The 26909-nt window shown below is 39.3% G+C and overlaps 1 protein-coding gene across 2 annotated transcripts in view; it reads right to left on the reverse strand.

The window, feature by feature from the left end:
* Window positions 1-26909, reverse strand: part of PRKCE (protein kinase C epsilon) — a 309016-nt gene that overhangs the window by 11982 nt on the left and 270125 nt on the right. The window contains exons 12-15 of one of the 2 annotated variants that reach the window (XM_075412860.1): window positions 18067-18205; window positions 15487-15675; window positions 10419-10565; window positions 2406-2435 (exon numbers count right to left, since the gene is read on the reverse strand). In XM_075412860.1, the coding sequence (XP_075268975.1) occupies window positions 2421-2435; window positions 10419-10565; window positions 15487-15675; window positions 18067-18205 (490 nt within the window). In that variant the 3' untranslated portion in view covers window positions 2406-2420. Of the gene's footprint in view, window positions 1-2405; window positions 2436-10418; window positions 10566-15486; window positions 15676-18066; window positions 18206-26909 lie in introns of those variants that run through there. The other variant, XM_075412859.1, reaches the window with a different exon arrangement.

The raw sequence follows: 26909 nt of genomic DNA on the forward strand, positions 1-26909 counted from the left end.
AGCTGTTATTGTGGACTTGAGGGCACAATTTAAATTTCTCTTTCTTCTCATGGCTGTCAAATATAAACACAACCCTTCAGAGAGTCATGCGCAGTCATGATCTTCAACTCCTTTTCCACACTCCATAATTAAGCAAAGGGAATAATTGTTCTGTAGGTCCTTTGAAAACATGATTATGGCGTGCAAATCAAGGAATAAGATCTGTGCTTAAGGTTTTTCATGAATATCTAAACTGAGTGTTCCACTCCTCCTGCATTAATTTAAGCATGTGACTCCTGGAGCATGCTGTGGAGAGGACCAGTACAAGGTCTGTGCCTCCACAGCAACAAAATCCCTTGTAAGAGAAGAGCAGCATAACAACAGGAAAGCAGCAGTTAATGAAGTGCTAGGATTCCTTACCATTTAAAGACGCCTTCCCTGTCCTGCTACTGAAGGTAAGTGCCTACCCATCAGCTGCTTCAGTCCACCATCTGCCTATTGGTGCACACCTCAAAGGAAGTAACTTTTGCACTGATATGCTGAGTTGTGAACACATACGATGACAAATTTTTGCTGCCTATTTTGGATGAACATCCTAGAAAGGCACTGTAGTTAACTTTACTCTCACATTAGCATGGTATACTGCGAATGCAAAAGGTTCTGCATGCCAAACAAACGCAAAGGCAAAGCTCTTCTCATACACTATGTTCACCAGACCCCAGCTGTGAATGGGACTAGTCATGGACCGCCAGCCTTTGACGAGTCTTTCCTTTTTTCTGATAAATTCCTCTCCACGGTCTGATAAAGAGCCAGATGTTGCTGCTTCTTAAATCACCTGGTGTTTTGCCACTGGCTTTTAATGACATCAGAAACAGGCCCAACCCAGGAACATTATTTATTATCTACATTAATGCAGAAATAATGTATTTCTGTTTGAATGCTTAAGAGTACTTTAAGTAACCATGATAAGACGACTTCACTTAATCGTTTAGATTACTTTCTGAAAATAGCACTGGAGATTAAAGCAGCCAAAAAGTGAAACAGAATTTGTCTTATTCTGAGGAAGCCCGAAAGGAAAGCAGGAACACTCTGGCTGCTTATCGCTCCATCCCAACCAGCACCACTTAACAATGTACGTTTAACAGATGGTTAAATGAACCTAATTATTCAGTATGAAAAGATTTTAGTGCTGTAAGACTAGGACTCAACAAAACCAAACAAATACTGCTGGATCCCCAGTACAGAATCAAAAGAAGCATAATAAAAGTTGTTTAACTTATAAATATTTGGGAACCTGCAGTGCTGGGAAGTAGCTTTCAAACTTCTGTAATTCTAGTGTTGTGGCAATCACAGCTAAAAACAGCTGCTGCAGGCACTGACGTTGACGAGAATAAAAAACAAAAAATAAGAATAACTGAACGAGCAAGTTCTGGGAAAACAGAACCTTGTTCATCCAAACAAACAACACTGAAATCCCATAAAACTGAAATTCCATAAAAATTATCAGCTCACTTACTCTTGATTTCTCTAAGTTATGATACAAGCTGCACACAAGCTCCTCGAAAGCTATATACTTACACTGTGAGCAAATTTAGTGATTGTACAAAGTGCCAAGCTAGTTGAAGCTTGGGAACCAAGGTCCTTCACTTTGTTGAGGGCAGAGGCTGCAGTGTTAGAGACTTCTCTGCCCTGCCCAGCCACTTGCTAGACCGACTGGTATGAGCTACGTTGCAGGCATGGTACTGTTGTTCACAACTGTCTACTGAAAGCTGAACTGAGATCTCAAACTTCATCGCGTGCCGATAGCCAACACTTCTCAATCAGCAGCGACATGGCTAACACTTGAAGCAGCAGCAGAAAACTGCAACTTCTATGAACCTGTTGACATTAAATATTCTACTTCATGATACCCTGTGCCAGGGGCAGCGTGCAAAAAAGGAGTGTTGGACTTCAACCGTTATGGCTGTTTGTAAATAAAAAGGCTGTCCCGAAAGTCCACATCCATTTTTCTTTAGTTTTTGTAAAGAGTATATGTTAACCATTTGACAAATATAGATTCTTCCCTGCTTCTAAACTTTTTTTTTTGTACCTCAGTATTAATCACCACGGTGTCATTCTCAGAAGAAAGCCCACTGTTCTCCTATGCCTGAAATGCCTGCAGCAAGTGGGGAATACATAATGTGCAATGTTTAACAATGGTACATGAGAGTTGGAGGTCTCAAGATCACTCCCCAGTGTTTCGTCTAAGCAGTAACACTTCATGCAAAAGCATGCAGTATAGCCCCTTGCGTGCCCGTCTGCTAAATGCTCATTGCCATGCACTGATGACTGAATGGAAATATATTATGAAACTGAAGGGACACCTCAAGGTTATTAGGCCTAAAAATGGACCTACCTTGACATTCTCCCCATACTGAAGGCCTTACCTTAAAGAGGGACATTCACACTGAAGCAAACTTGAAAAGAGAGAACATTTATACAAAAAGAAATTTACTTGGCCTGTGATTTCCTAAGTTCCTTTTGGTGTTACTGAATGATACTGCATTTTAAAGGGCTTCTTCCCCACAGCGCAAAGGCAAAGTCATAGTTCTGCATGTATGACGATATAATCCACTGTCACAAAAAAACAGAGGCGTACCAAAAAACCCCACCAAAACAGTATCATGACTTCCCAACAACAGGTTAAAAATCCCTCGTTAAAAAGTAAAAAAATCTTTGCCTGTTAGCAGTCATGTATGAAAACAATTCTGAGATTATAAAACTTATGTTTCAGGCTAATATATTTGAAAGTTTTCTCCAGAAACGTGGTCCCTCTTTAAGGATTCCAGCCATATTTCATAGTAAGCAGATGGTTGCTGCAGCAATTTAAACACGCACCTCTCTAATTGCACACATTTTCGGGAGCCCTCCGGTGAGGCACCTAGCCAGGAGGCAGGTGCGGCCTCTGCCTGCGCAAACAGGCCAGCTGCACACTCTGTAGGTGCTGATTTGTATTTGCTATTTATTACCCAGCTTCCAAACACTGTGGGCATCCGGCTCGTCATAACTCATCAACAAAGGGCTGCCAAAATTTTCCCAGTTTTTCACTCATGTAGAAGAGAGGGAAAAGAAAATTCCCAGTGCTCATTGACTCCAGTGGTAACCCACCATCATTGGCTAGGACCAGAATTTCGTATTTGGGAATGATTTTATTTCAAACCTTTGCTGCAGCGCAAAACTGAAAGAGGACACGTTGCTGGCATCCTTAAGTCAAGACTTAACAAGGGAGTTCAGGTTCACAAGGAAACTGCATACAGACAATGTGGCTCAGATAGTGATAACTAAGGGGGGAGGGACTTCAATAATGCTTTATGATTATCTTAGAGTTACTGGAGCTGAGAGAGAGGTGCAAATTACTGTAGGATATTTGAGACTGAGGACCAAGATCAAATCTGCTAACACTGAGGTCTGGTATAGCACAGAACACTCTTCCAAGGGAAGTGCTACACATTCAGTCAATTTAAAAGCCAGGCTCATCTTAAGCATTTGGTTTTTAACACTTCTCAGTCATATTTCTTCACTGTCAGGGAATTTGCATTACACATCCTGAGATTACCACAGAGTGGAAACTGAGGCACAAAAAGGTTAGGTGCTGAACCTTGGACCACACCAGGAGTTTCTAGAAACTTTGGTAGAAGAACTTCAGTATCTTGCAGTTTTCGGGTCTCTGGTTTTAGCTGCTAGACCAACTCTCTATCCCTGAGAAGTCAGAACTGAAAAAGGAACATCCAACTACTCAGAAAACATTCTCAGCGATATAACAGTAGGAATGGAAGTGGCTGCAAAACAAAAGGAGTCACATTAGATAAACTAAATGGGCCAGCGGAAGTTGTTGTTGCTCCATACTGCAAGATACACTTCTGCAGTAGACCATGTTGTTCATTTTGTTTCTAATGCTCTTGAAGAAAGTGAGCTTCTAAAATGGAAAACCAAGAAATTATGAATGCATAGAGAAAATTAAAATAATGTACTGCTCTGTGAAAGCTGCACATTCACAGTAAATCATTGTAATGTGATTATTTTGTTAATTTAATCTCCATAACGCCACACTATGAATGGATTGCCACAGGCACTGATAAAGCCATTAGCAATGAAACTTTGGCTTAATTGCTAAAAAGAAATACATACGCCAAACATCTGTTTTACCAGGCTTTGTATTACCCTCTGGCTCAGAGTTCTTCAGCTTTTTCATGTTGAGGACTTCTTAGTCAAAGTCTCAAATTTTCCCAACCTGGACATTTACAACAGTGTGGATGAAAACAGCAAGTCTGTCTGTTTGCACGCGCATGTCTCAAGGGTTGACAGTGAAAACTCAGCCTGAAGGGACAGGAGTGTGCCTGTGGTGAGACTGCCCTTGCTGTGTAGTGCCTAGCAGCCTCCTCTGTCTCACAGCTCCTCACAGCACACTGAGGCTCCAACATCAACAGCGTAAGAAATACGAGAGTGAGTTTATTGTGCTGGTCTAATTCCACAAAAACCAAGAAGAAATCCCTCAGAGGGCTGGAACACTTCTCCCATGTGAGGAAAGGCTGAGAGAGTTGGGGTTGTTCAGCCGGCAGAAGGTTCTGGGGAGACCTTATAGCAGCCTTCCAGTACTTCAGCAGGGTTTATAAGAAAGATGGGGAAAAACTTTTTAGCAGGGCCTGTTGCAGCAGGAGAAAGGGTAACAGTTTTGAACTAAAAGAGGGTAGATTTAGACTGGATATAAGGAAGAAATTTTTTACAATGAGGGTGGTGAAACACTGGCACAGGTTGCCCAGAGAGGTGGTGGATGCCCCATCCCTGGAAACATGCAAGGCCAGGTTGGACAGGGCTCTGAGCAAGCTGATCTAGGGGCAGATGTCCCTGCTCATCGCAGGGGGGTTGGACTAGATGGTCTTTAAAGGTCCTTTCCAATCCAAACTATTCTATGACTCTATGAAATTGATGCTCGTATGAGGCTACCATGGCCTTCAGCCACATAAGAAACAAATTTTGGGCTGTGACGTTCCTCCATCCCTGGCAAGTGGGACTGGGATATCGTGTACCTTTATGCCACTCATGCACATGTGTCTGAGCTGTACTGGCTGATGTTGGTGGCCTGTCAGCAGGCCACAAGTTCAGTATGCAAATCCTACAGTTGGCCAGCTGTGCTCTCAGCACTCGCACAAATAATTTCTTGCAGGAATCTAATGAGATATGGAGAAGACTGAGGAAAAAGCAAAATACGACAAAATATACCTTTGTTTCACTGTTTCATATATAAGCTTTAACAGCAAATAACAACTTGGGACAACATCATTTTAATCAATACACATCAAAGGTGAACCAGCAATCTGTTTCAATCACTGTTTTTAATGCATATTCTGTTACTTGGTATGGGATAGACACAATCGTCCCATCACATCACTAAGCAAGACCTACCACGCTTACCACCACACCAATGACTTTGGTATGAAATTAACCTACTGCACCCTTGTTTTCATTTGTAATATGGCAAATGCACTTTGAAAATGGAAATAACCAATTCGACCACGGCAGGAGCATAACTATGGAAACAAAGAGGGATGGAGAGCAGAGAATGACTGAATACTATCAAGGCCTTTGTGGTTCTTGGGCAATAAATTATGTTGAAAACCATAGCCTGGTCTTATGGCTACTGAATAGCGAAAATTCAATCTCCAAATGGAATAAAATTCCAGGAATAATACATGAGACAAAATATCTCAACACAGGAATAAAATGCCTCAAAGGGATTTCTGTCTCACAACAGTTGCTCTGGAGAAAAGATATCTGTCTGCACTAAACCTGTACTTATTTTTGCATATACAATTACATATTCATGTCTGCATTAAAATCAGCAGGGAAGAATAATATTATTCAGAAAATTTCAAGACAGTCTGTGAAACTCTAAAATCAGATTTTAAGAAGAGCAGAAATGATCTTGAAGAGACACTGTTAAGGTCACTGGAGCTTAGATGTAACAAAACTCCTCTTCATAACTGTTCAATAGTTTGCTTGATTTCGAATACACATGCCCCAGAGCTATTGCTTTTCCTGTAGTAGCATAACATTTAAAATAGCTCTACATGGGACAAACCCTCAGTATAGCAAACCATAGTACATATATAAAAAAACTAATTTTGCCACTGAGAAGCCTCATAATTCTGGATTTATGAAAGGAAGGGCTGGTAGACCGTATGCATCATAGGATATTCCAAGTCATGATGCTGGAGGAGAAGCCAAAGATCTTTCACAGCAGATTTCAGGGCCACGAAATCTGCTTCCATTGTCTGTACCTAGCACAGTGTAGTGTGGCACTCCTGTCACTGCTTAGCAATCTAAACCTCAGACATTTGTAGGAGTGCTCTGCCCAGGGCTCTCTTGCAAGCCTCCAGAAAACACACACAGTTTTTCAAGGACCTTTTGGACTTCAGCAATTTTCAATCCAAGGCTGAAAACAGTTAGGAAAGAAAATTCAGGTTCCAAAACATCATTAGAATAACCAAATAATGTACGAACTAGAAGGACATTAATGGTATATTTCTGGTATAATAAGGAATATATTTGCATCCGTCCACAGCATGAATGAGGTTTTAAAAAACCCTCTCAAAAGTCTGGCTAATAAATAGCCATGCAGTGTTTCTTCAAAGTCCAGTTGAAAAATTCAGACTTAAGGGTGGCAGAGCTGAAGAGACACACCAGAACTATGGAGAAGCACAGGCCTTACAGTACCGTGTAACATAAATCTGTTATGGCAGAGAAAGGATAAAAGGCAGCAGAAAAGGAAGATGGCTGTGCTAACCAAGGAACTTGTGTGTTTTGGGGATCAGTGAAGTAGTGAAGCAGAACTGAAGCAAGGTTTGTTTCCACACTAGCACCTCTGTGACCTCCCTTGGCAGATTATTCCATTGTCTGATGGGACCTCAGTGTTTGACCTCAGTGTTTTGGGGATCAGTGAAGTAGTGAAGCAGAACTGAAGCAAGGTTTGTTTCCACACTAGCACCTCTGTGACCTCCCTTGGCAGATTATTCCATTGTCTGATGGGACCTCAGTGTCTGACCATTTTTCCTAATGACTTTACTCATTTAATGTCAGCATTTTATATTGCCCAGAGCTCATCTGAATAGACCCCATGGTTTTTGGGTTTTCTTGAAAGTGTGTGTGATACAGTAGTTACAAAATTTCCCCCCTTAGTCATCTTAACGATTGGTCAGAAAATAGATGAATACCTGAGTAAATATATGCATTCTTGCATGAGCAAAATTTTGTATGTGCATGCAAAACTCAATTTGAATGCACAAATGACTATATATGCATTATACGCTTCCTTCTCTACACATATGTACACTCACATATCACATGCAAGAATGTCTATTTTCTGACTAATAATCTGGCCTCTCTTCTCACAGCTATTTTCACAGATCTAGGCTCTCCTGATCATAAGATTAAAAGTATATATTTTTTATCCCCTTTTAATATTACAAGTCACTTTTGAATAATCAACAGCCCTTTATCAATACTGAAAGATGTTAAAAACCAGAAAACATTCCAAACACAGGCATTAGTTATGTTTTTTCCATAGTTATTCTATAGCTATGGAACAGTAACAGTGGTTAATCTGAATCAACATATCTCAATGCTACACCCACAACTGATTTTAATGAGGAACTCTCTACCTAGATTTTAAAGTAGACTTGATTTCAGTAGTGTTCAACTCCTTCCCTCTTTCCTGTATTTTTCAAAGTGAGTGCAATCTCTTCTAGCTTGGCAAGTATCCAAAATCACCTTTTCAGCATTTGAAATTTACTGCCCTAGATTCCTTTACCACTTCCAAAGTTGCACAATAATCACATTTAATTTGTGTGATATTTGTCTCCAGCCTGAATATATATCACACTTCACTTTCCAACTAATAAATTGTTCAATTTTAAGAGGACAAGTAAAAATTTCAGTATGATCTTGCTCAAAGATTTGCAACAACAAAATCCAAACAATTGCAAAATATACAGCTGATACAAAACATCTTATGGATCATAAACATAGTGTAAATGTATAACGTATATCCTTTCTAAGCATAGAAAAGTTATCAGTCAAAGTTGATAGGACCAGGTCACTGGGGAAGATATCTTAGTGAGAGCAGACTAAAAACGTGAAAATAATAGGGATGTCCGCAACACAGACTACATATTATCTGATTTTATCACCATTAAAAAAAAGTGTTCAGAAAAAAACAAGCGTACAGAACTACTAGGAATCAAAATTGTCAGAATAAAGAAAGCTGGCTTATACAATATGGAAAGAAGTACTATGAAAACATGACATTCTAGAAGCAGCTTGAAGAAAAATGAGAAAAGGTGTAAATAAAGGTGTATAAAATCACCCTAACAATTATTAAAGAGCAAGAAGCTGTCTTGAAACTTATATGAAAGACTGCTCTGAAATAATCTGAAATCACTACTAAAACTGAAATATCCAACTAAAATACCATTAAAGGAAGGAGAAAAGGAATAAAACAACAGGAACGGATTTACAATATAACAGCAGTGAAATAATTACCAGAAAGAGAAAGAAGCTGCACTGAGAAGGCAGAAGGTATTTATGTCAACAATAAATAAAAAAAATCTGACATACTAAATGCCTCCTGACTTTGAAGAAATATCGCCGCAACAGGAATACTTACAAAAATAATAAAGGCCTCCTAAAAATACCTATTGTCGAAGCAACCGCGCACCTTGATCATGAAAGGAAAAGAGCCAATAAACAGACTAGATGTGCGGAGGAATCTGGGACTTACTAGATGCAGGCATCAAGTGAAAATTATTTTGGAACTGTGCATGCTGATTCGATAACTGTATTACCAAAGCGCTGATGAATACTGAGCAAAGCAACAAAAATTACTGTGAGATGAATGGCCAACTTCTCATGGAAACAGGACAAGAGCTACACACCCGCAACTCGGCTAAACACTGACTAAGGCTGTCTGCAGCTAGGCGAGGGCTGCGGAACCCGACTGGAAAGCAGCTAGTTACGGTATTAAATCAGCTCCTGATAGATACTAATGGGGTTCATTTGGGGTTGACGCATCCTGCAGCAGCGCAGAGGCATGTAAGTCAGTGCAGGCACTAGATGCCACCCAGCCAGAGCAGAGCAGGGCAGCAGGGTGAGGGAGCCGGCGTGCCCAGCTGGCTGGACCCTTCCCACTGCATTACAAGGTTTTCATTCTGCCAGAAATACATTAAGAAAAACCTCCCCATATGATAACATTATATCTTACTGCTAGGAAGACATTCAGAAGGGCTTTGACTTGCAGTTGTCAGTCCTTTGGGCTCCTTCTGCATAGCTACAGAGAGAGAGACTTCTCCAAGGGTGGACTCAGATGAGCTACCTCAGGCTGCTGTTCTGGACACGCAGCCCTGCTTTCAGTGCCTACACAAGGAACTTGGGGAAATGCATCTCACTAGATGAGAAGTAAACGCATTAAATGCGACAGACAGCAATTCTGCAATGACAGAGGGGGCTTTCTCACTTCTACATTTAAGCTAGGATTCAGTGTCGAGCCCAAAGTTTGTTGGTTTTTTTTGTTTGTTTGTTTTTAAATATACCTTTGTAAACTATCTAAAGAAAGAAACAAGTACCTTGATCTTATTTACAGGCAAATTCAACCTTGCAACTAGGAAAGTGCAAAGTCAAAAGACGCAAATCATTCTCAAAGGATTTATCACAAAATTATTCTCTTGTACTGTTCAAGCACAAAATTAACTGTACATATTTTCCGCTGAAAATCTGACAGTTGGTGAACTGCAAGTATTTTCACCCAGAGGAAGACAAGAATAAGTAAATTTTTGCTTGGCTTTTGTAGTTTCCGCATGTGGGGCTGTTATTTACACTTTTTGTTACTTTAACACAGAAATACTTGATTATTACCTAGGAAAATGTAAATACACCAATTTATCTAATCATGATGTGTATTTCTTTCCCCCAGGAAGCTGTTTTTTTCAGGTATCTTCAGTTAAAATACTATTAATCAGAAACCCTTTGCTCTGTGTTTCACTGCAAAACCCAGTGGCCATCAGCAACGCAGGACTGTAGCGGAGTTCACACAGAAGTATAGACAGTATATACCCAGATGAAATAATCTCTTCCGACCCAGGTATCTTTAGGAACATAGGAAAATAATTAAACTGGGGCCTCCAACCCTCTTATGGTTTATGTGACTGAACATGAACATTCTCTTGTGCATTAAATCTATTCCTGACACTTACCTTCACAGAAGCAATGACAAGGCAATCTTTTCAGTGCCATTTCTATGTTACTATTTCAACCCCTAAATGCTGCATCAAGTAATCTCATGTCTCAGAAAAGCCAACTAGAACTGTCAAACCAAGTTTTCTCTGAATGTTATGCAAACTGTTACTTACAATCCGAGGTTTGAAGGGTGGCTTGATTTTCCTTTGTTCTAGAAGAACCCAGTCTATTTCCTTGAAAAACGGATGCTGCTTAATCGCATCTTCCCCGTTTTGTGACGCCACACAGCCAAGTCGCTTATTTGGGTTTTTTGTCATGAACTACAGGGTGGGGGAGGGAGAAGAGAAAAAAGTTAAAACATGAATGGCAACAGTTGGTAACCATTTGCAGGTCAATTACTCATTACAATTCCTAATGCCTAGTTTTTAAAGACAGTCCCCTTTCAGAAGGTTATTTTTTCTCTAAGAGAGACAAGGATGCCCCTCCAAATTTCAGAGGTTCCAGCTAAATTAACAAATTTAGAGACTCTGAAGTGTAAGTTTCCTACAGGAAGCTCTTTCAACTGATTGCTGTGACCTCGTAATCTCATCTGGCTGGGAGTGCTACAGGAACACATTCTCTTTCAGTATTTCTAGTTCCAACTTTGCCCAAAAATATTGAAGAAAGAAAGTATTAAAACCTCCAGAGACACTTCCAAATAGATGGTCAGCATAGCTCGTATTTTATCTTATTTGCTCTGTATTAACCATTAATTTGGGGGATAGGGGCTACATATTATGCTTACTGTTGTTTATTTTTGTTGGGTACACAGGTTGCATAATCATGCACCCCATTCAAGAAGACACATGAACAGTCCTAACCTTACTCATTTCTTGGATTTTGTTCTAATACGAGTAAGAACAGCACCTGCAGCTGTGAGAATTATAAGCGTTCTGTCCATATATTTCAGGAAATACACGGACTCAGTACAAGGAGAAAGCTTCCCTTGAAAAACTCCACAATATAACGATATCAAATGATGGCAGCTGATAATATTTTTCCTGATTTTGCTCTGTTATTTCTTCCTTCATTTATTAGCAATTGCTCTACATATTTCCTAATGCATGTGGACATAGAATGCTTGCAATTCAAGTAGCAACAAACGCTGTTCGTATACACACATGCACTCATATTATAGAATTATCCCAATGTTTGCCATAACTCCATATTCAGCTATTATTATACCATTTTTTAAATTAAAAAAGTATACAAATGAAACAAAATGTGATAATTGTTCAGTGTCTTTTTAACCTAGGTACCACATCATACTATACATCTGCAGAAAAAAAAACTTACAAAAAAAAATAAATCACTATAATGCATACTCTTGCTTTAGTACTCCAGTTATTAGATAAGTAGCTACTGAAGCCCTTAAGATGGTTTTAGATAGCTAGATCAACCATCCACAGGAGAATACCATTGCTATCATTTTAAAGACATAACATAGATCAGCAAGGCAATTCTCTCTGTGGTTTCTGACATATACGCGCCGCTCCAAAGTCGATCCTTCTCTTTGGTCTTGTGTTCAACTGCTCTGCAAGTTCTTTTGCAAGTAGAAAAGTCGTATCTAAACTACAGGCCATATTTTCTATGAGCAGGAGAGACAAAGGTTTTGAAAGGATTACTGTGCTTTGGTGAGGTCTCTTGGAAAACCACAAAATGCATTCCTACATTCCTCCGCTTTACTTCACCTCCAGGACCGGAGTGAGCAGGCCAGGAATCAGCAGCCACACGTTTTGCAGAAACAGAACACGGAAACTACAGGATATGCTTTTTGTACTGTATAATCCAGGTATCAAAGGAGTAAAATCTCATCCTAGTATCTGCCATGGTGTATCTTTGTTTTAAGCCAGAGGCAGGGAAAACATCAGAACATGTCATTTTTAAGAAGCCTAGGACATGAAAATACGACTAGATAGTACAGTTTAGTACTGTACTTCAGAAACTTCATGAAACTTGGAAATGGATGACGAGGGAGAGCAAATTTTAAGAAGGAATACTTTAAACAAATAAAAAATTATATGCAGGTGTGATGAAATAATCTCAAACTTCTGGAGTGGACATTTAATTCTATAAATTTCAACTCATGCAATAAATATTCATTTTTTTCACCTATTTCTGAAGCACAAGCTGACATTTATTCTCTGTTTATCATCAGCATCAACAATGATACAACCGTCAGGGCAGAGACCGCTGTTGACTGTACTGTGTTGATGAGATGGTTGCCAATGGAACTGACAACCATAGCCGTAAGTGTTGCCTTTTTATTTTCCCATATTAGGGCAGGAACCTCCTTTTATGAAAAGAGAAGCCTTTCAAGATCGGAGTTCCTACTGACTTAAACGTCAACAGGACAAAAGATTGCTGAGATAGCCTGGTAACTTGGGGCCCACATGAAGGATCATCAAGGTCCCAAAATTTTGCTTCTTGAAATAAATGCACAGCTTAGAAACAGAGTTTCGCTTCTGTACGCAGAGGTCTCTGTCGTCTGGGTACACAGGGAACACACACTATAGACACAAGCTCTTTGCATTGCTTGCAAAGAAGCACAGAGCTAATTTCAGTGAAGAATTGTTTTTCTTACCAGACAGGAAAGAATTTTAAATAGCAATTCCTGTCAATTCACAGAAACAAAACTAATAAGATCTGTGGGATTTCATGGGACAAGCAACGTGCTGCCTTGCAATACTCAGCTGTAAAATTATCCTCCTTAGTGTTTTGTTGCAAATAACAGGAAAACTGTTTCTTCAGAAAACAAGAAAACATTGTTACTTAATACAAGAGACTATCTTCTTATTAGACTTTCCTTACATGCCGTTTAGTGCAAAAATACACTGTTTCTAAAGAATAAAACCCATGTCTCAAAGCACAATGTGAGGAAACGAAGTGTTCCAAAGTTAATCCCTTGCTACCATTCAGCAGTAAACTACATAGACGCCTCTTTCTTTCCTCTGTTTTTCCTGTTCTCCGTTTAACAGAATGTGGACAAGGATCAGATGAAGAACACAAGTTTCAAACATGTTTCACACCATGGCTGCATAAGCAGCACGTTGCTAAATGTAAGGAAATGCTTTCTTTTTATGGTGTAAACTGGCACAGCTCCGTTAAATTATATCAATTTATGCCAATGAAGACATCTTGCTCAATGAGGAATAACAAGTTATTACAGTGCAAATGTATTTAATGGATACAACTCTCTTTTAAGGTTTATAATGGCAGTAAGGATTAACTTTAGGCAAAAAAAAAACCCCAAAAGGCCACAACTACAGCAAAATACAAATCCCCATGCCTGCTATGAAAACGCAGACCTGGGAAAACAGTCTCATGAAAATTTATAGCAAAGTCAGCTTCAAAACAAAGTAGAGGGTTTAACACCCTTGCACTTACAGTCACAAAAATACATAGCTTACACCTGCAGCCCAATTCTGTGTCTGCATTTGTGTGTGGTTAAAGAATGACATGTATAACATTAACAGACATCTCACTACTTGCACCACCAATGAGATAACACAGTAAGGCTCTGACTGTGAAATCTGTTTTTCCCTTTGCTCTGTAAAATAAACACCTTCTAATAGTCACAATGGCTCTCGTACCACACACTTAAAATCAAGAGTTGTGAGTTAACTCTTCCCCTCCAACAAATGTTTGCATGATTCAGAATCATAGAAAGGTCAGTAAACACAGATTCACTCAAGTAGCCAGTGGATGGCAAAGGAACACATCTAACAGACTGTGAAACCAAAATACTACAGAAAATATCCTGGACTTCAGAGAAATTCAGATGCAGATATGAACACTGACAACAACCCTTTCTCTATAATACGTCAAAATAACCTCTGAACCCTCGATATCAGCCTGAATTCTGCAGCTCAAGTCCATACATTTTAACTGCTGAACGGAAAATAATTGAAGGGTCTGGAAACAAAAATGGACACATGAAAGTATCATGTCAGCTAATAAAAAGTCATCAGAGAGCAATCTGGGGGGAGAAGGGAGAATATGTATACAGGTCAGCTTTAATAAATCCTCCATGTTCTCACTACAGTGAATGGAGCAAAAGAGAAAATCCAGCAAACAATTCAGAGAGGTCAACTTTGACTTCTGTTTTGAATCATTTGCTAGAGCATCTCTCTCTCTCAGCAAGAATGAGCCTGCTGATATTTTTATTAAAATATCAAGATGAGCATTTCTGCAGAAAATGTTACCTGTCCACTGGTGTTAAAATCAGAATTTGTTCGAGTTTTATATATAATTTCAAAATGTAACCCCGTATGCAGCTCTTTGCAGGACTTTACCAGCTGCCCTCTTAATTGAAACTCTCCCTTATTTCAGATGCTGAAAGAAAAATAGAAGTGTAAAGGTAAAGATCTTCCACTTTCAAAGAATGTGGAAAACTGGAGTAAAAAACAAATTGTTTGTTTTTAGGCCAGAAATCCTCCTCAGGTTTTCAAACTGTGAGGATTGGCATACTGCTTCTGTTTTGTTTTGCTTTCTATTTTAGGATGATACTAACATAGAAGAAAGAATTTATGTCAGTGTCACGCTAATGAAGTAAACTTGACTTTAGAAAGGTAGTCTAAAAATTGAAGTTGCCTAGTGGCACATTTTGACTGACCAAAAAAATTGTGGCATTTGCTGACACATTTCTGTCAGGTCACTACTTCTATTGAGAAACATCAACCAGGGCAGTAACAATTACACTAGCGTGAGACTGTTTATCAAAGTGTTATATGAACTATGAAATAGAACATGCAGCTGTAAATAAAAGGCTTTCAACCCACCTTGATGATAGGGGAAGAAAGGCAGAGGGAAAGGACATTTTATAAATGGGTTAAATAAAAACATTGTTTTTTTAATTACATAGTGCTCCCCCCACCCTAGTGAACATGCAGCATATAAAGTGTCAATGTGATAGCACAGTTCTAGTTGGTTGGGTTTTCCCTGAAACATGAATCTGTGGTACACAGATTTATACAGTGTACAACTGCGTGGAATACAAACATTCTGTTCCTTTCCCACAAGTGGTGTAATTTATCCCAGGCCCCATTATCCTAACAGTGGCACTCTGAACTGTGCTTGAACTCCCAGCGGTGACTGCTCTCAACAACTTTCAGCAAATTCAATTTTAATCAAGGAAAAAACCCTAACAACCTCCCAAAACAACACGAAGAGGAGCAGGAAAGCAAGTAATGGAAGACTCACTGCTTTTAAAATGCTGACAGCTTCTTTACTGAGCCAGACTGGATACAAGACATCATCGTGAAGGATGGATTCAAAGAGATCATCTTCGTTGTCAGCTTCAAAGGGGGGCTGCCCAGCCATCATTTCATACATGAGAACACCCAATGCCCACCAGTCTACTGATGGGCCGTATTCTAACTCCTGGAGGATCTAGTATAGAAAGAGATTGGAATAAACAGACAAGGTAGACAACACTCTCAGCTGCACGTTTGCTGTTTCAACACGATACACCCCTTCTTTCCCCCAGTGCTTAAGCAGGACTAAATCCCACACTGATTTTGGTAACAGCAGACATAATTTCTTACCGATGCAATTTGCACTAAGACAGCTAAGTGTCAATGTGTAGCTGTTCTCAGAAGGACTGACTGAGTTTATCAGTCCCCTGAGTAAAAGAGTATGCTCGTAAGCAAAAGAGCTGTATATCCTTCCAAACTGTTTAAAGCAGGTCACGCTATAGGGGAAAAAAAGATCACATATACAAAACAGATTGGTGGAAAATGTGAAACATTTCCTTGTCTCTATCTTGAACAAAACAAACTGAACCAGCTTGTAATGCTGCACAGAGATCATCTGAGAGATTTATTCTAGTCCTTTAGGTAGGGCTGGAGGAAGCCAAAAGCATTTTTGTTCAAGTTCTTTTACAGCACTAAAATGCTGTACAATACATGGCTGTAGGACTCACTTTAATGGCCCTTTCAGAAAAACTGGCTACAGCTTTTCACGTGGCACAAGTTCAACCTTGCAGCAAATATCTTTACTGGGGAGTAGTAGGTTAGCGTGATGGTGGTTTATTGTACTACTTCGTGCTACAGAACTAATGTTGTATAAGGAACAAGTTTAATTCTTGGCTCCTCTCCACTGAAAAGAAGCTTGTAGATTGGCTGCAGCATTTCAGCATGAGAGGGGACTGGGAAAGTAGAGTGGGTGACTGTTTAAGGTGAAGCTGACTGCCTTAAAATGAGGTGGAATGGCAACAACTCCACCACCTCCTTAAACACCACCAGTGCTGCAGTCAGAAGCCTTGCGGTGAACCACATGAGCTCAGTGCTTTATTTGGGAATCGCAACTAACAAAAAAACAAATTCAGTCCTAACATAAAAACAGAAACAAGCTTGACATTTGAATACAGCGGTCTGGACCCCAACTACATTCTTAGTCGAATGGATGTTATATTCTATAGACATTAAGTACAGAAAATTATACGCTTCAAAAGTGCACTTTTCAGGTGTTATGGGCACTCTTTCGAACTCAGATATTGCTGAAGAAAAAGAAATTGAAACATACTACCATGATGCAAGAGAAATAGAAGTAGGAGATAAACTTCCGCAATTAAGATGATAAAATGGAAGCCTGAGTTACTGACTTCACTGAGACCAGGATTTCATGTAAAAGTTCCTGGGATCTCATTATTGCTTTGTTTTCAGTAACAATTTTCAAAGAATTTGCCAAAGGACTCAATTAGTATACTGGGTCAGAAAAGAATTAATACAAAACCAAAACCATCACACTGGTATCTAATTTCTTTTAACGCTGGAATATTTTTCAAACTCCCTAAAACACACATTTCTATTATGGTAGTTTGAAGAAGACTCACACTTTATCAGTTGTGTTACCAAAGCTTGACAGCCATGAACACTAAAAATATGGATTTCTAATATATTGTCTCTAACAAATAATAAACTAACATTTTTCCCTGCTGAAAATTTATGGTTGATGAAAGACAAACCAATGAAACTTATACATAAAACAGCACACTGAATCTTCAGTGGAAAGCTGCACAGGTTACTGACTAAACTGAGCTGACAAAGTCTTGCTAGCACACTAACTGTACAATATTGATTCATTTTAGGCACTTGGAAATGCATCTCATAATATTAAAATTTAGTATATGTAAAACCAGCACAATTGTCAGCCATTTCTTTTATCCAATGAATGCCCTGAAATGACTTTGAATGTTGCCAACTGATACACAGCATCCATATAAAAAGTTCCTACTTTTCTATGCAAGTCTATACTTTCTGTTCTTCCATATGGCAAGAAGTACCATAAAACATAGTATCTTTCACTCACAGATACTTCAAAAAAAAGGAAAAAAGAAATATTCCTGCAAAGACTCTAGGCAAAATGACACCAAACGTATGCTGCCTTCTGTATGAACATCCCCTTCTAAGTCTTCTGAAAAATTAAAAACATTTTTGCAACTACTAAAGACCAGTGCTGGCAGTATGCAGTTGCATCTAGCACCCTAAAGTCTAGTGTCTTCACAATAGTGCTGAGTCACAAGTGAGTATATGGAAAAGGATACTGTTAGTTCAGGGGAAAAATGACAGAAAAAACACACTTTGTCACTCCTGTCAACACGGAATATTGCCTGTGATCAATACGGTAACCAATTTCTGCAAGATTACCCAGAGGAAACTGCAGCACAGTCTAGTGTGCATCTTCTACTGTTTTCATCTACATGTAAAAAGTGCCTAAAATTACATGTTACAGTCTGATGAATGACAATATCTGTGTTCTTAGTGCAGTGCAAAAAAATACCTCTGGAGCTATATAGTCAGGTGTGCCACAAAAGGTTGTGGTGGTCACTCCATTCAGAATCCCTTCTTTGCACATCCCAAAATCAGCCAGTTTACAGTGGCCTTCTGCATCCAGAAGAATATTGTCCAGTTTCAGGTCCCTGAAATAAAGAGGCTCAAAATTACATCAACTTTCAAATTTAGATTACATGCTCTTGTCTTTCATCATAAACTATAGAATATGACAAATAGATGGTTTCACTAACACCATTGAGAAACCACTCTTCACACGTGTGCACAAAAAGTTGGTAGCAGTCGCTAAACAGACCTGGTTAAAAGCAATATGGAAGCAGGCAATGACAAGCATTTTGCAAGACCAAGCCTTTACTCTCTCCATAGTGGCAGGAAAGCACAGCTGTATTCAATACAGCATCAGAAACGTTTGGAAAAGATCTCAGTCTCGTTTGCTACAAATCTAACATTCTATGTGAAATAGGTCAATGATGTCTAACGAAGCCATTCTCCATTTTTGCATTAGCACAAAGTCAGGAATACCAATTTACCCATACTCTATCACATGGGTTGAATTAATATGTACTTTCAAACTAGGACTATTTTGAATTGGATTCTTAATGTATACTAGCAATTCAAAGTTCAAACTGCAATGAGAGGGAAGAAAAACAATGCTCTCAGCTTTGGGACCATTATTTTCTGCAATTTAAACCTGCTCAAAAGCAACCTCACAGGAATATTTTGCATTCATGGTTAAACAACACATCTTAGCAGCTGTCTCTGATCACTTGTACAAATGTCTTTGTGTCAAAACCACACAATTCTTCAGTTATTAAACTGGGTGAGGTCAAAAACAGGTTGAGAAAGGGATATCCACCTTTCCTGCCTTGCCCTCCGCACATTTTCTAAATATATCATTGATGGTTATCGCATGTTCCAACACAATGGATGCTAGGTACCATTTAATGTACCTGCCACTCGCCTTAGAGTAAACTACAAAAGTATCTGGAAAGTCAATGAATAAAAGAACTCTCACTTGCAGGGAAAAAACCCCCACAATTAAAAACATTTTACGATGTATAAATAATAAAACAAACATAAAACAATAGCAAAACCCCCCACTTATATTGCATGGACCATATTAATTTTATACTTCTATCTAGGCTTTAGGTACCTCTCTGGTGTGTATTAAAAATACACAGCAATAAATGAAGGCATTGTACAGAGACATACAGAGGTGAGAATCAAAAGTGGAACACGTCCTCAGGTGACTTTGTGGACACTTCCTGATCAGAACTTTACTCCTAGAAGAATTAGAGAAATTTCCATAGGTGGAACTGATGAGAAAAAAGTGTGTGTAGGCAAGTTCTAAATCAGACAGAGGAATAAAATCCCATTACAGCTTCTGTAAACAAATTTCACCCCAAAAGTCTATGAAAAGACACAGGTTTTTTTGCACAAAACTTTTATGCCAACAAATTCCACGTGAGTGAGGGATGAGAAGTCTTCACACCCTACTCTTGGGATTTCTTTCAGAGAAATGTCTCCCTGTCAGCCCCTAGACTTTAGAACAACAGGCACTGTAACATGGTGGAAGCATTCACACACATTAAAGGATTAAACAAGCTTTCCAAGGCTGCGTTATGTTAACAGTTTTTGTGGACATGTCCAAGGCTACAGTATGCTAGGATTTCCCCCAAAATGTTCTTTTCTCCCTATCAAACCAATTTCAGTAGATGGAGTTTATTCTTTGTTTTTTCTTCTCTTTCTTTCGACACTCATTCAAAATTTTCAAACATGCTGGCCCACCTGTATTTACCATATATTTCTGAAGCATGTACACAGGACAGCATAAAAATCAGATATTTCTGGGACACAGTGGACTTACTACTCAAGGTCAACATAATCATTCCACATCTGTGCAGTAAATCAGACACTTCTTGGAAGCACTGGATGACTTACTGTGCATGTAGAGATCGGTTGTGCTGTGTACGTGTTATAAAGCGGTTTGTGCACGTACAAGAAGTCTGACATAGCAAAACAAAGTCAGATTTACCTCACCAACAGCAAACCCACTGTCTCCCACATAAACTAGCTTTATCAGATATGTTTTATGTAGCTGAAGTATATACTGGCTGTAGAAACGTTCACTGTAACCAGTACACCCTACACTGGGCTTTGCTATCTCCAGATCAGATACGCTGCTCTTATAGGTCCTCTACTGGTCATCCACATAAGGCCCCTTGGAGCAGACTACGTATTTTATCATTCCTTAAGGTCATCCTTTTTATGAGTTCCTAAACAACCCAAGATCCAGCTGGCTACAACATAGTTCCCTACACCTAACCATTTAACCCATCAAATAACCGCCTCTTCCTATCCCTGGAAAGTGATTTGCAAGAATTGTCCAACATCACGCAAGGGCAAACAGATATCAACAGCTCTGTGCTCCCAAAGTAGTCAAATAAACAAAATAAAGCTCCTTGCTCCAGAAATCATGTGCCTTCCCAAAACGGCTCTTCCGGTGAATTACAAGCATTACTATCAAAAGACCTGCATTAAGACAAGACTACAACATCATGAAGTAGAATGTGATCAAGTACAACAATAGGATAAAGCTCTTGCAGATGGGAGAAGGGAATAAGCTTGTAGCTGTGGCTTTTAACCTTCCAAATGCAGTGTTATCTTGGATGTTCCTAAGCTAAGGAAGAATACAAGCTACATTTCAAAAAGTCAAGATGTTCAGATAAAGAAATCAAAGTATAATTATGTCTGATGTGATCTTGGAACCACTTCCAGCCACCATCACAACAGACTGTTAGGAAGAAGGTCATAATACAAACAATTATGATAGGAACTGATGAAATTTAAGAGGCTGCTCAGAAAACTAGATCCACCTTAATCTGGAGTGGTAAATGATCATCAGAAGACTCCTAAATGTTACCTTAACTCTGATCCCAGAAGCAGGACTTCCCAGTGCAGGCCGGTGACACAACGGAGCTGCTAGGACCTAAAATGCCACCCATATACTAGACATGGAGTTGAATGGAGATACAGTCGGTAACCCAAGAAACTCCTAAGCTAAGAGAAATCTCAACAGTAATAAAACACTAATAGCAAGCCACCACATAATGGAGAAGGACAGGATACTAACCATTGTCTTTATTTCCTTAAAGATTTGTACAAGACACAGAAATTAGCAATAAAAATTTCACTTGACAGTGGAAAAAGAGAATGAACAAACTGAGAAAAGACAAAAACAGGACGAGTCTAAATATTGAACTCTGACTACCTGTAAAGATCTGCCAGTGAAATTTTAAGCCTACCTGTAAAAGCGCAAGTCAATTTTACTTGCTTACCATTTACCAAACTATAATCCTACTTGACAGAAGAAAAACATCTGGGATCCTGCCATCAAGACAAAGCAAAGCAGTGAAGCTTATAAACCTCTTCAAAACTCTATTGGAGGCACTGAGGACATCAGCTCAATTACTCACGCAATAATGGAATTTAATACCAGTAGATTCTTATTATCACGAAGTGCACCAAAGTTTCAAAAGAAATTTGGAAGAGGCTAAACCAATGGCAGCATGACTCCCATTAAAGTACAGATGGGAGGTGAAAAGGTAAGCTGGGAGTCTGCCAAAGTGCCAAATTCATAGCTAGCCCGCAAGATTGTCATAGTCGATAGAAGTGCTTGCACTGAAAACCATTCAAAACCATTCTGCAATTTACTGTTGATGGATTAAAAAAAAACAAAAAAAAACCCTAAACAAAAAAACCCACAAAACTCCCCTAATTATGCAACTTTGGAAAAAGAAATCTTCGTTAACTAAATACATGTAAGAGAATAGGTAACGTGCTATTAAACACCCCACAGAAGAAAACCTAAACTAAAACAGACAGAGATGAGGAAACAAATGAAAAAGTAAAGAAAAAGAGTTGTCAAGGAAGCTTGTCTTTCCAGATCAGCAGTCTCACTGAAAAAAAAACCTTTAAGTTTTAGTTTAAGACCTGTCTCCCTAGAACTGTTCTAAGAAACTGCCAGCTCTCCTACATCTCAAAAAGTAAACAGCTAGCAATCTCTGGAATTAAATTAATTGTCTGTACAGAGCGATCCATTCTGATCCATTCTGTCTTTTATTTGGTTCTTGGCATTAGTGCCAGCTGCCTACCTCTAAATCAGAACATAACAAATAATACAGTGTCAAATAGCTCAATGACAAAGGTCTATTAAATTCTTCTTTTTCTCATTTTGCTTTCTCTTTGTAGGAACTAAGAAAGTCATCTGTGTCTGACAAAATGAGTTCCTACAACCTGAGTAATTACATGCAACTGCAAACAACCTAACCAGTTAAGCCAGGAAAATGCCCAGAATGGTTGAATGCAGTAATGCTACATTAAGCTACTTCTCTCCTTTGTTTCTTTGCCAAGATACTTTGTACAGTCAGTTCAGTTGACTTGAGCACTCTATTACATAAAATGTTTGGGTTTTTTTTAAATATTTTTTTTTCCTTTCTCAGAAAGCATTAAACAGAAATTTAAGCCTTGGTTTCTATTTCTGGATAACTGCCAGCATTGCAATCACCTCAGAAGCTGGAATGATTGGCAGGATCTCAAGAAAGAATTGGGATTATGACAGCAAGGTTTGTGCAAGTCAGAACAGAAGAGCAGGCTGACTGCAGGTAACCTGTGAGAAAGCTTCACGAATGCTCATTCCTTCCTACTCGCGCCAGTGCCCTGAGACACTGCCTGCCTCAGCTTCCCACAAATGCTCAGTGGACAAGGACCTCACAGGAGACAATGAGATAACCGCCTTGTGTGCGTGGCCTTATGTCACACATGTCATTTAGATAACAGATAATTTTCATGTTGAAAGTAAGGCAATTAAACAGTCAAGATGGGTTTTGACCAGTAAGATCAGAAAGTCTGCCAAACATTACTAACAGTAGCCTTTGAACATGGTAAACATTAGTGACTAAATAAATCCATATTTGAAGAACAAGATCAAGTAGCTAAGAAACATATCACACGGTGGTTTTAAGCAATCACTTTACAATGAAGTGTCTCTGCAGCATCTGCTTCTACACTAGCTGCTGAATGAGCGACATAACTAGAAAGGATATACATTTCAGAATATAGGTCAGAATGAAGAATAAGAATAATCATTATCTACAAATAATAATTATCTACAATAACAAACAAGAATGTTTCTTTACAGAGTGAAAGTTCAGTGAAGGACTGTACCTTACTAAACATCTATAGGACATCAAAGACGAAAGATCTGAAAGCAACACAAATCTAAAATATGCAGCTACTGAACAACCATCAAAGAAGCAGGATCCTCCTTCTTTTTTTTTTTGTGACTTTCAACTGCAGTAAACACTTTCAGTAGTGTATTTGAAATCATTGCCATTGTTCCCCTGCATAGGAAAATCACATCCTCTCTGCGGGCTTTAAATAGACAGGAGAAACCGCAGAAGGTAAAAGGGAAACTTTCCCAACAACATGGAGAACCATCAGAAGAGTTCTCTAGTTAATACAGTTGTTGAAATTCATAACTGAAAGAAATATGCTCATTATATCAATTAACAATTTCAACAAGTAAAATGAATTCTTTTTTTCTTTGATTAAGGTAAGAGTTCTACTTTCCTAGAATTATTTTTTAACTTAGTGGTATCCAGACTGCTTTTGAGACAAAAAGATGCTCACCTGCAACAACAGGTCTCTCCTGTGCCCAGAACAAATTTACTCTTTACTATAATTTTAGTTAATGTTTCATTTTCAATATAAATTTCAATCACAAGCAGTAAATGTCACAGAACTTGGATCATTTGTACCTTACTCTCTGAAACTGTACTTTTTGGAAGACTGGTACATTCACTAAAACCTTTGTCTCAGTTCTTCAAACACACTGGTGTTCTCAAAATATCCAGCTACCTAATGTACTAGATTCTGATTGAAGCAAGATGGAGTTATATATGGAGCTGGTCAGAAAACCAAAAGAAATTTCAACAGTTTTTATGTTCTGATGTTAGCTTCTTCAGTGATTAGCTTTCACCAACTTAATCTCAGCTTCCAGACATCAACTGTCATGAACTAACTCATGGATAAGGCCAACGGCATCCTGGCTTGTATCAGGAATAGTGTGGCCAGCAGGAGCAGGGAGGTGATCGTGCCCCTGTGCTCAGCACTGGTGAGGCTGCACCTCAAGTACTGTGTTCAGTTTTGGGCCCCTCACTACAAGAAAGACATGGAGTTGCTGGAGCGTGTCCATAGAAGGGCAATGAAGCTGGTGAAGGGTCTGGAGAACAACTCTTATGAGAAGCAGCTGAGGGAGCTGGGGCTGTTTAGTCTGCAGAAGAGGAGGCTGAGGGGAGACCTTCTTGCTCTCTACAACTACCTGAAAGGAGGTTGTAGTGAGGTGGGTGTTGGTCTCTTCTCCCAAGTAACTAGTGATAGGATGAGAGGAAATGGCCTCAAGTTGTGCCGGTGGAGGTTTAGACTGGATATTAGGAAAGATTTCTTTACTGAAAGATTGGTCAGGCATTGGAACAGGCTGCCCAGGGAACTGGTGGAGTCACCATCCCTGGAGGTGTTTAAAAAATGTGTAGACGTGCCACTTCGAGACATAGTTTAGTAGTCATGGCAGCATTGTGTTGACGGTTGGACTTGATGATGTTAGAGGTCTTTTCCAACCTTAATGATTCTATGGGACAGATCTACTAGGACTAGTGGCTTCTTTTATTGCTTCAAGTATTTTAGTCACAACAAATCAGCATGGCTTTTTTTCCTCCCCCAACAGATCAAAGAGAAATGGGAAAATCCAAACCTTAACTTCTAAGAAAACACAAACTAATAATCTCATTTTTTCGCACTTGAGAAGCTGTATGGGAAAGAAGGATCCCATACTCTCTGATGTTACTGAGCATAAACATGCACTAATAGCAGCATAATTGAATGTCAGGTTCTACCGGTTGATGTGACTTCCCTTATCTGTGGAGTAAGAAACAGGACACCCCCTGGGATGTTCATGCTTATGAGTGGATTCATGACAGCAGGGCAGTTTTTGTTAGCAGGGAGGAAGTAGGGAGAAACCCCAGTGAGACTAACAGTGAGAAAAAGATGGTTCTGCTGCTTTTATTGCTGTTGGAGATCTCAGGAAGTTTTGCCTGTGTTTATCTGAAAGTCTTGGAATTTCTCTGCTTTGCTATTATGTTGATTCATTAAGTAATTACTAGATTTAGGATATGCATTTTCTTTGTCACTGTTACATTACTTGATATTATTAAAGAATAAGGATATTCTCTATTGCAACAACTATAGCCAAGCCATACTCAGCAACATACAAAAAAATCTGCTGTGCAGATCTGAAAACTGTGACTTTTCAGCAGTGCTAAGTTTGGAATAAAGGGAATCTACCTCATATTGATGTGTATCAGTATGCATAATGGTTAGTGGCAGATGAATGAAGAGCACAGACTCGGTTTCCAATTAAGTCCGATACCATAGCTACTTTTCTTCAAAGAAAACTGTGATAGTTCAGATAACAGGGTAAGCATTAAAGTGAAACGCCAACTTTCAATGTGACCATAGTGACACTCTCGCTCAGGCATGTTTACTTTTAAAACCACACACATTTACTTTCCTTATATAACACAATGTCCATCACCCTGCCATCTGCACAAATATCTTGTGGACTAAGGGGGTGGCAGAGACGGGAGGAGGGATGCAGCGAAAGGCACTTTGCTATCTACCCGCCAAGGACATCAGAGGGAGACAAACACACGACTGCTATCCGCAGCTCTGTAAACCCCAATCACTACGAGGCAGAAGTATGGCTCGCACGATGTATAACATCCCCTGCTCCAGCAAAGTTTGTCATTGAGAAAATTTGCAGGTCAGCAAGGTCCGGAGACAGAAGAGGCAGTTCATCACATGGCATTAAGTATTTACTGATGTCTTAATGATGTATTGAACAAAGGCTTAATTTTCCTTTCCAGTAGCTTAAGGAAACCAACAACTTTTCTGGTAGCATAAAAACATTTTCTATAAAATAATTTCTATATATGGCTTTTTAATGGCTTTGACCATAACTTTATTACAATTGTCGGTAGCAGCTTAGGACATTACAGTGCCTGATCTGCTTATCTTATTATGCCGAGTTTCCTTAAAATAATGTGCAGATAAATAAATATATTGTACTTAACAGCCTTCCTTTGTGTGACTTTTCCTTTCTTATTATTTCCACATTTTTACTGGTGAACATAAGTGAAATATGTAGAAGTTTAAATACGCATTATGTACAACATTCTCAGAAATTGGCTAAGCACAGAGGGGAGCGGTCTCTATTTCTTTTTCAAGAAAGAGTTGCCTTTTACACTCACATCATGCTGCTTTATAAACCTCATCCTCCCATGACCCCTACCTGGGAATGCAACAATTCTTCCATGAGCCTGAGGCAAGAATGGGACGTAGCGCTACCACTGTGCCTCTCCACTTAGCCTACTGACAAAGCCCTAATTCAGACAAATCTCATGCTGGATCCCAGTTGCAGCTCTGCCTTCCCATGGCAGGAGGCAGTTTTTGTCCCAGGTAAGAACTGTCACTAATGGAGCTGGCTGCATGTTAGGCCTATTGTGTAGGCCAAACAATCTGCCTCAGAAACTCGCAGCTAAACCAGATAGCAAATGATCTTCCCATCTTGTAAGGCTTCTTGAGATTTTACAAACCATTTGTGTTTCACGCTGGGTGAAAACACAGACTGTTCAAAGGTTTTTGTGCAAGTAGTGTGCGAACAGCCGATGGCCCGGGGCTCAGCACAGTGACTGGCTTGGAACTGGGCCTGAGCTG

The sequence above is a fragment of the Opisthocomus hoazin genome, chromosome 2 (genome assembly GCF_030867145.1).
Source record: "Opisthocomus hoazin isolate bOpiHoa1 chromosome 2, bOpiHoa1.hap1, whole genome shotgun sequence".
In the NCBI taxonomy this organism is placed as follows: domain Eukaryota; kingdom Metazoa; phylum Chordata; class Aves; order Opisthocomiformes; family Opisthocomidae; genus Opisthocomus; species Opisthocomus hoazin.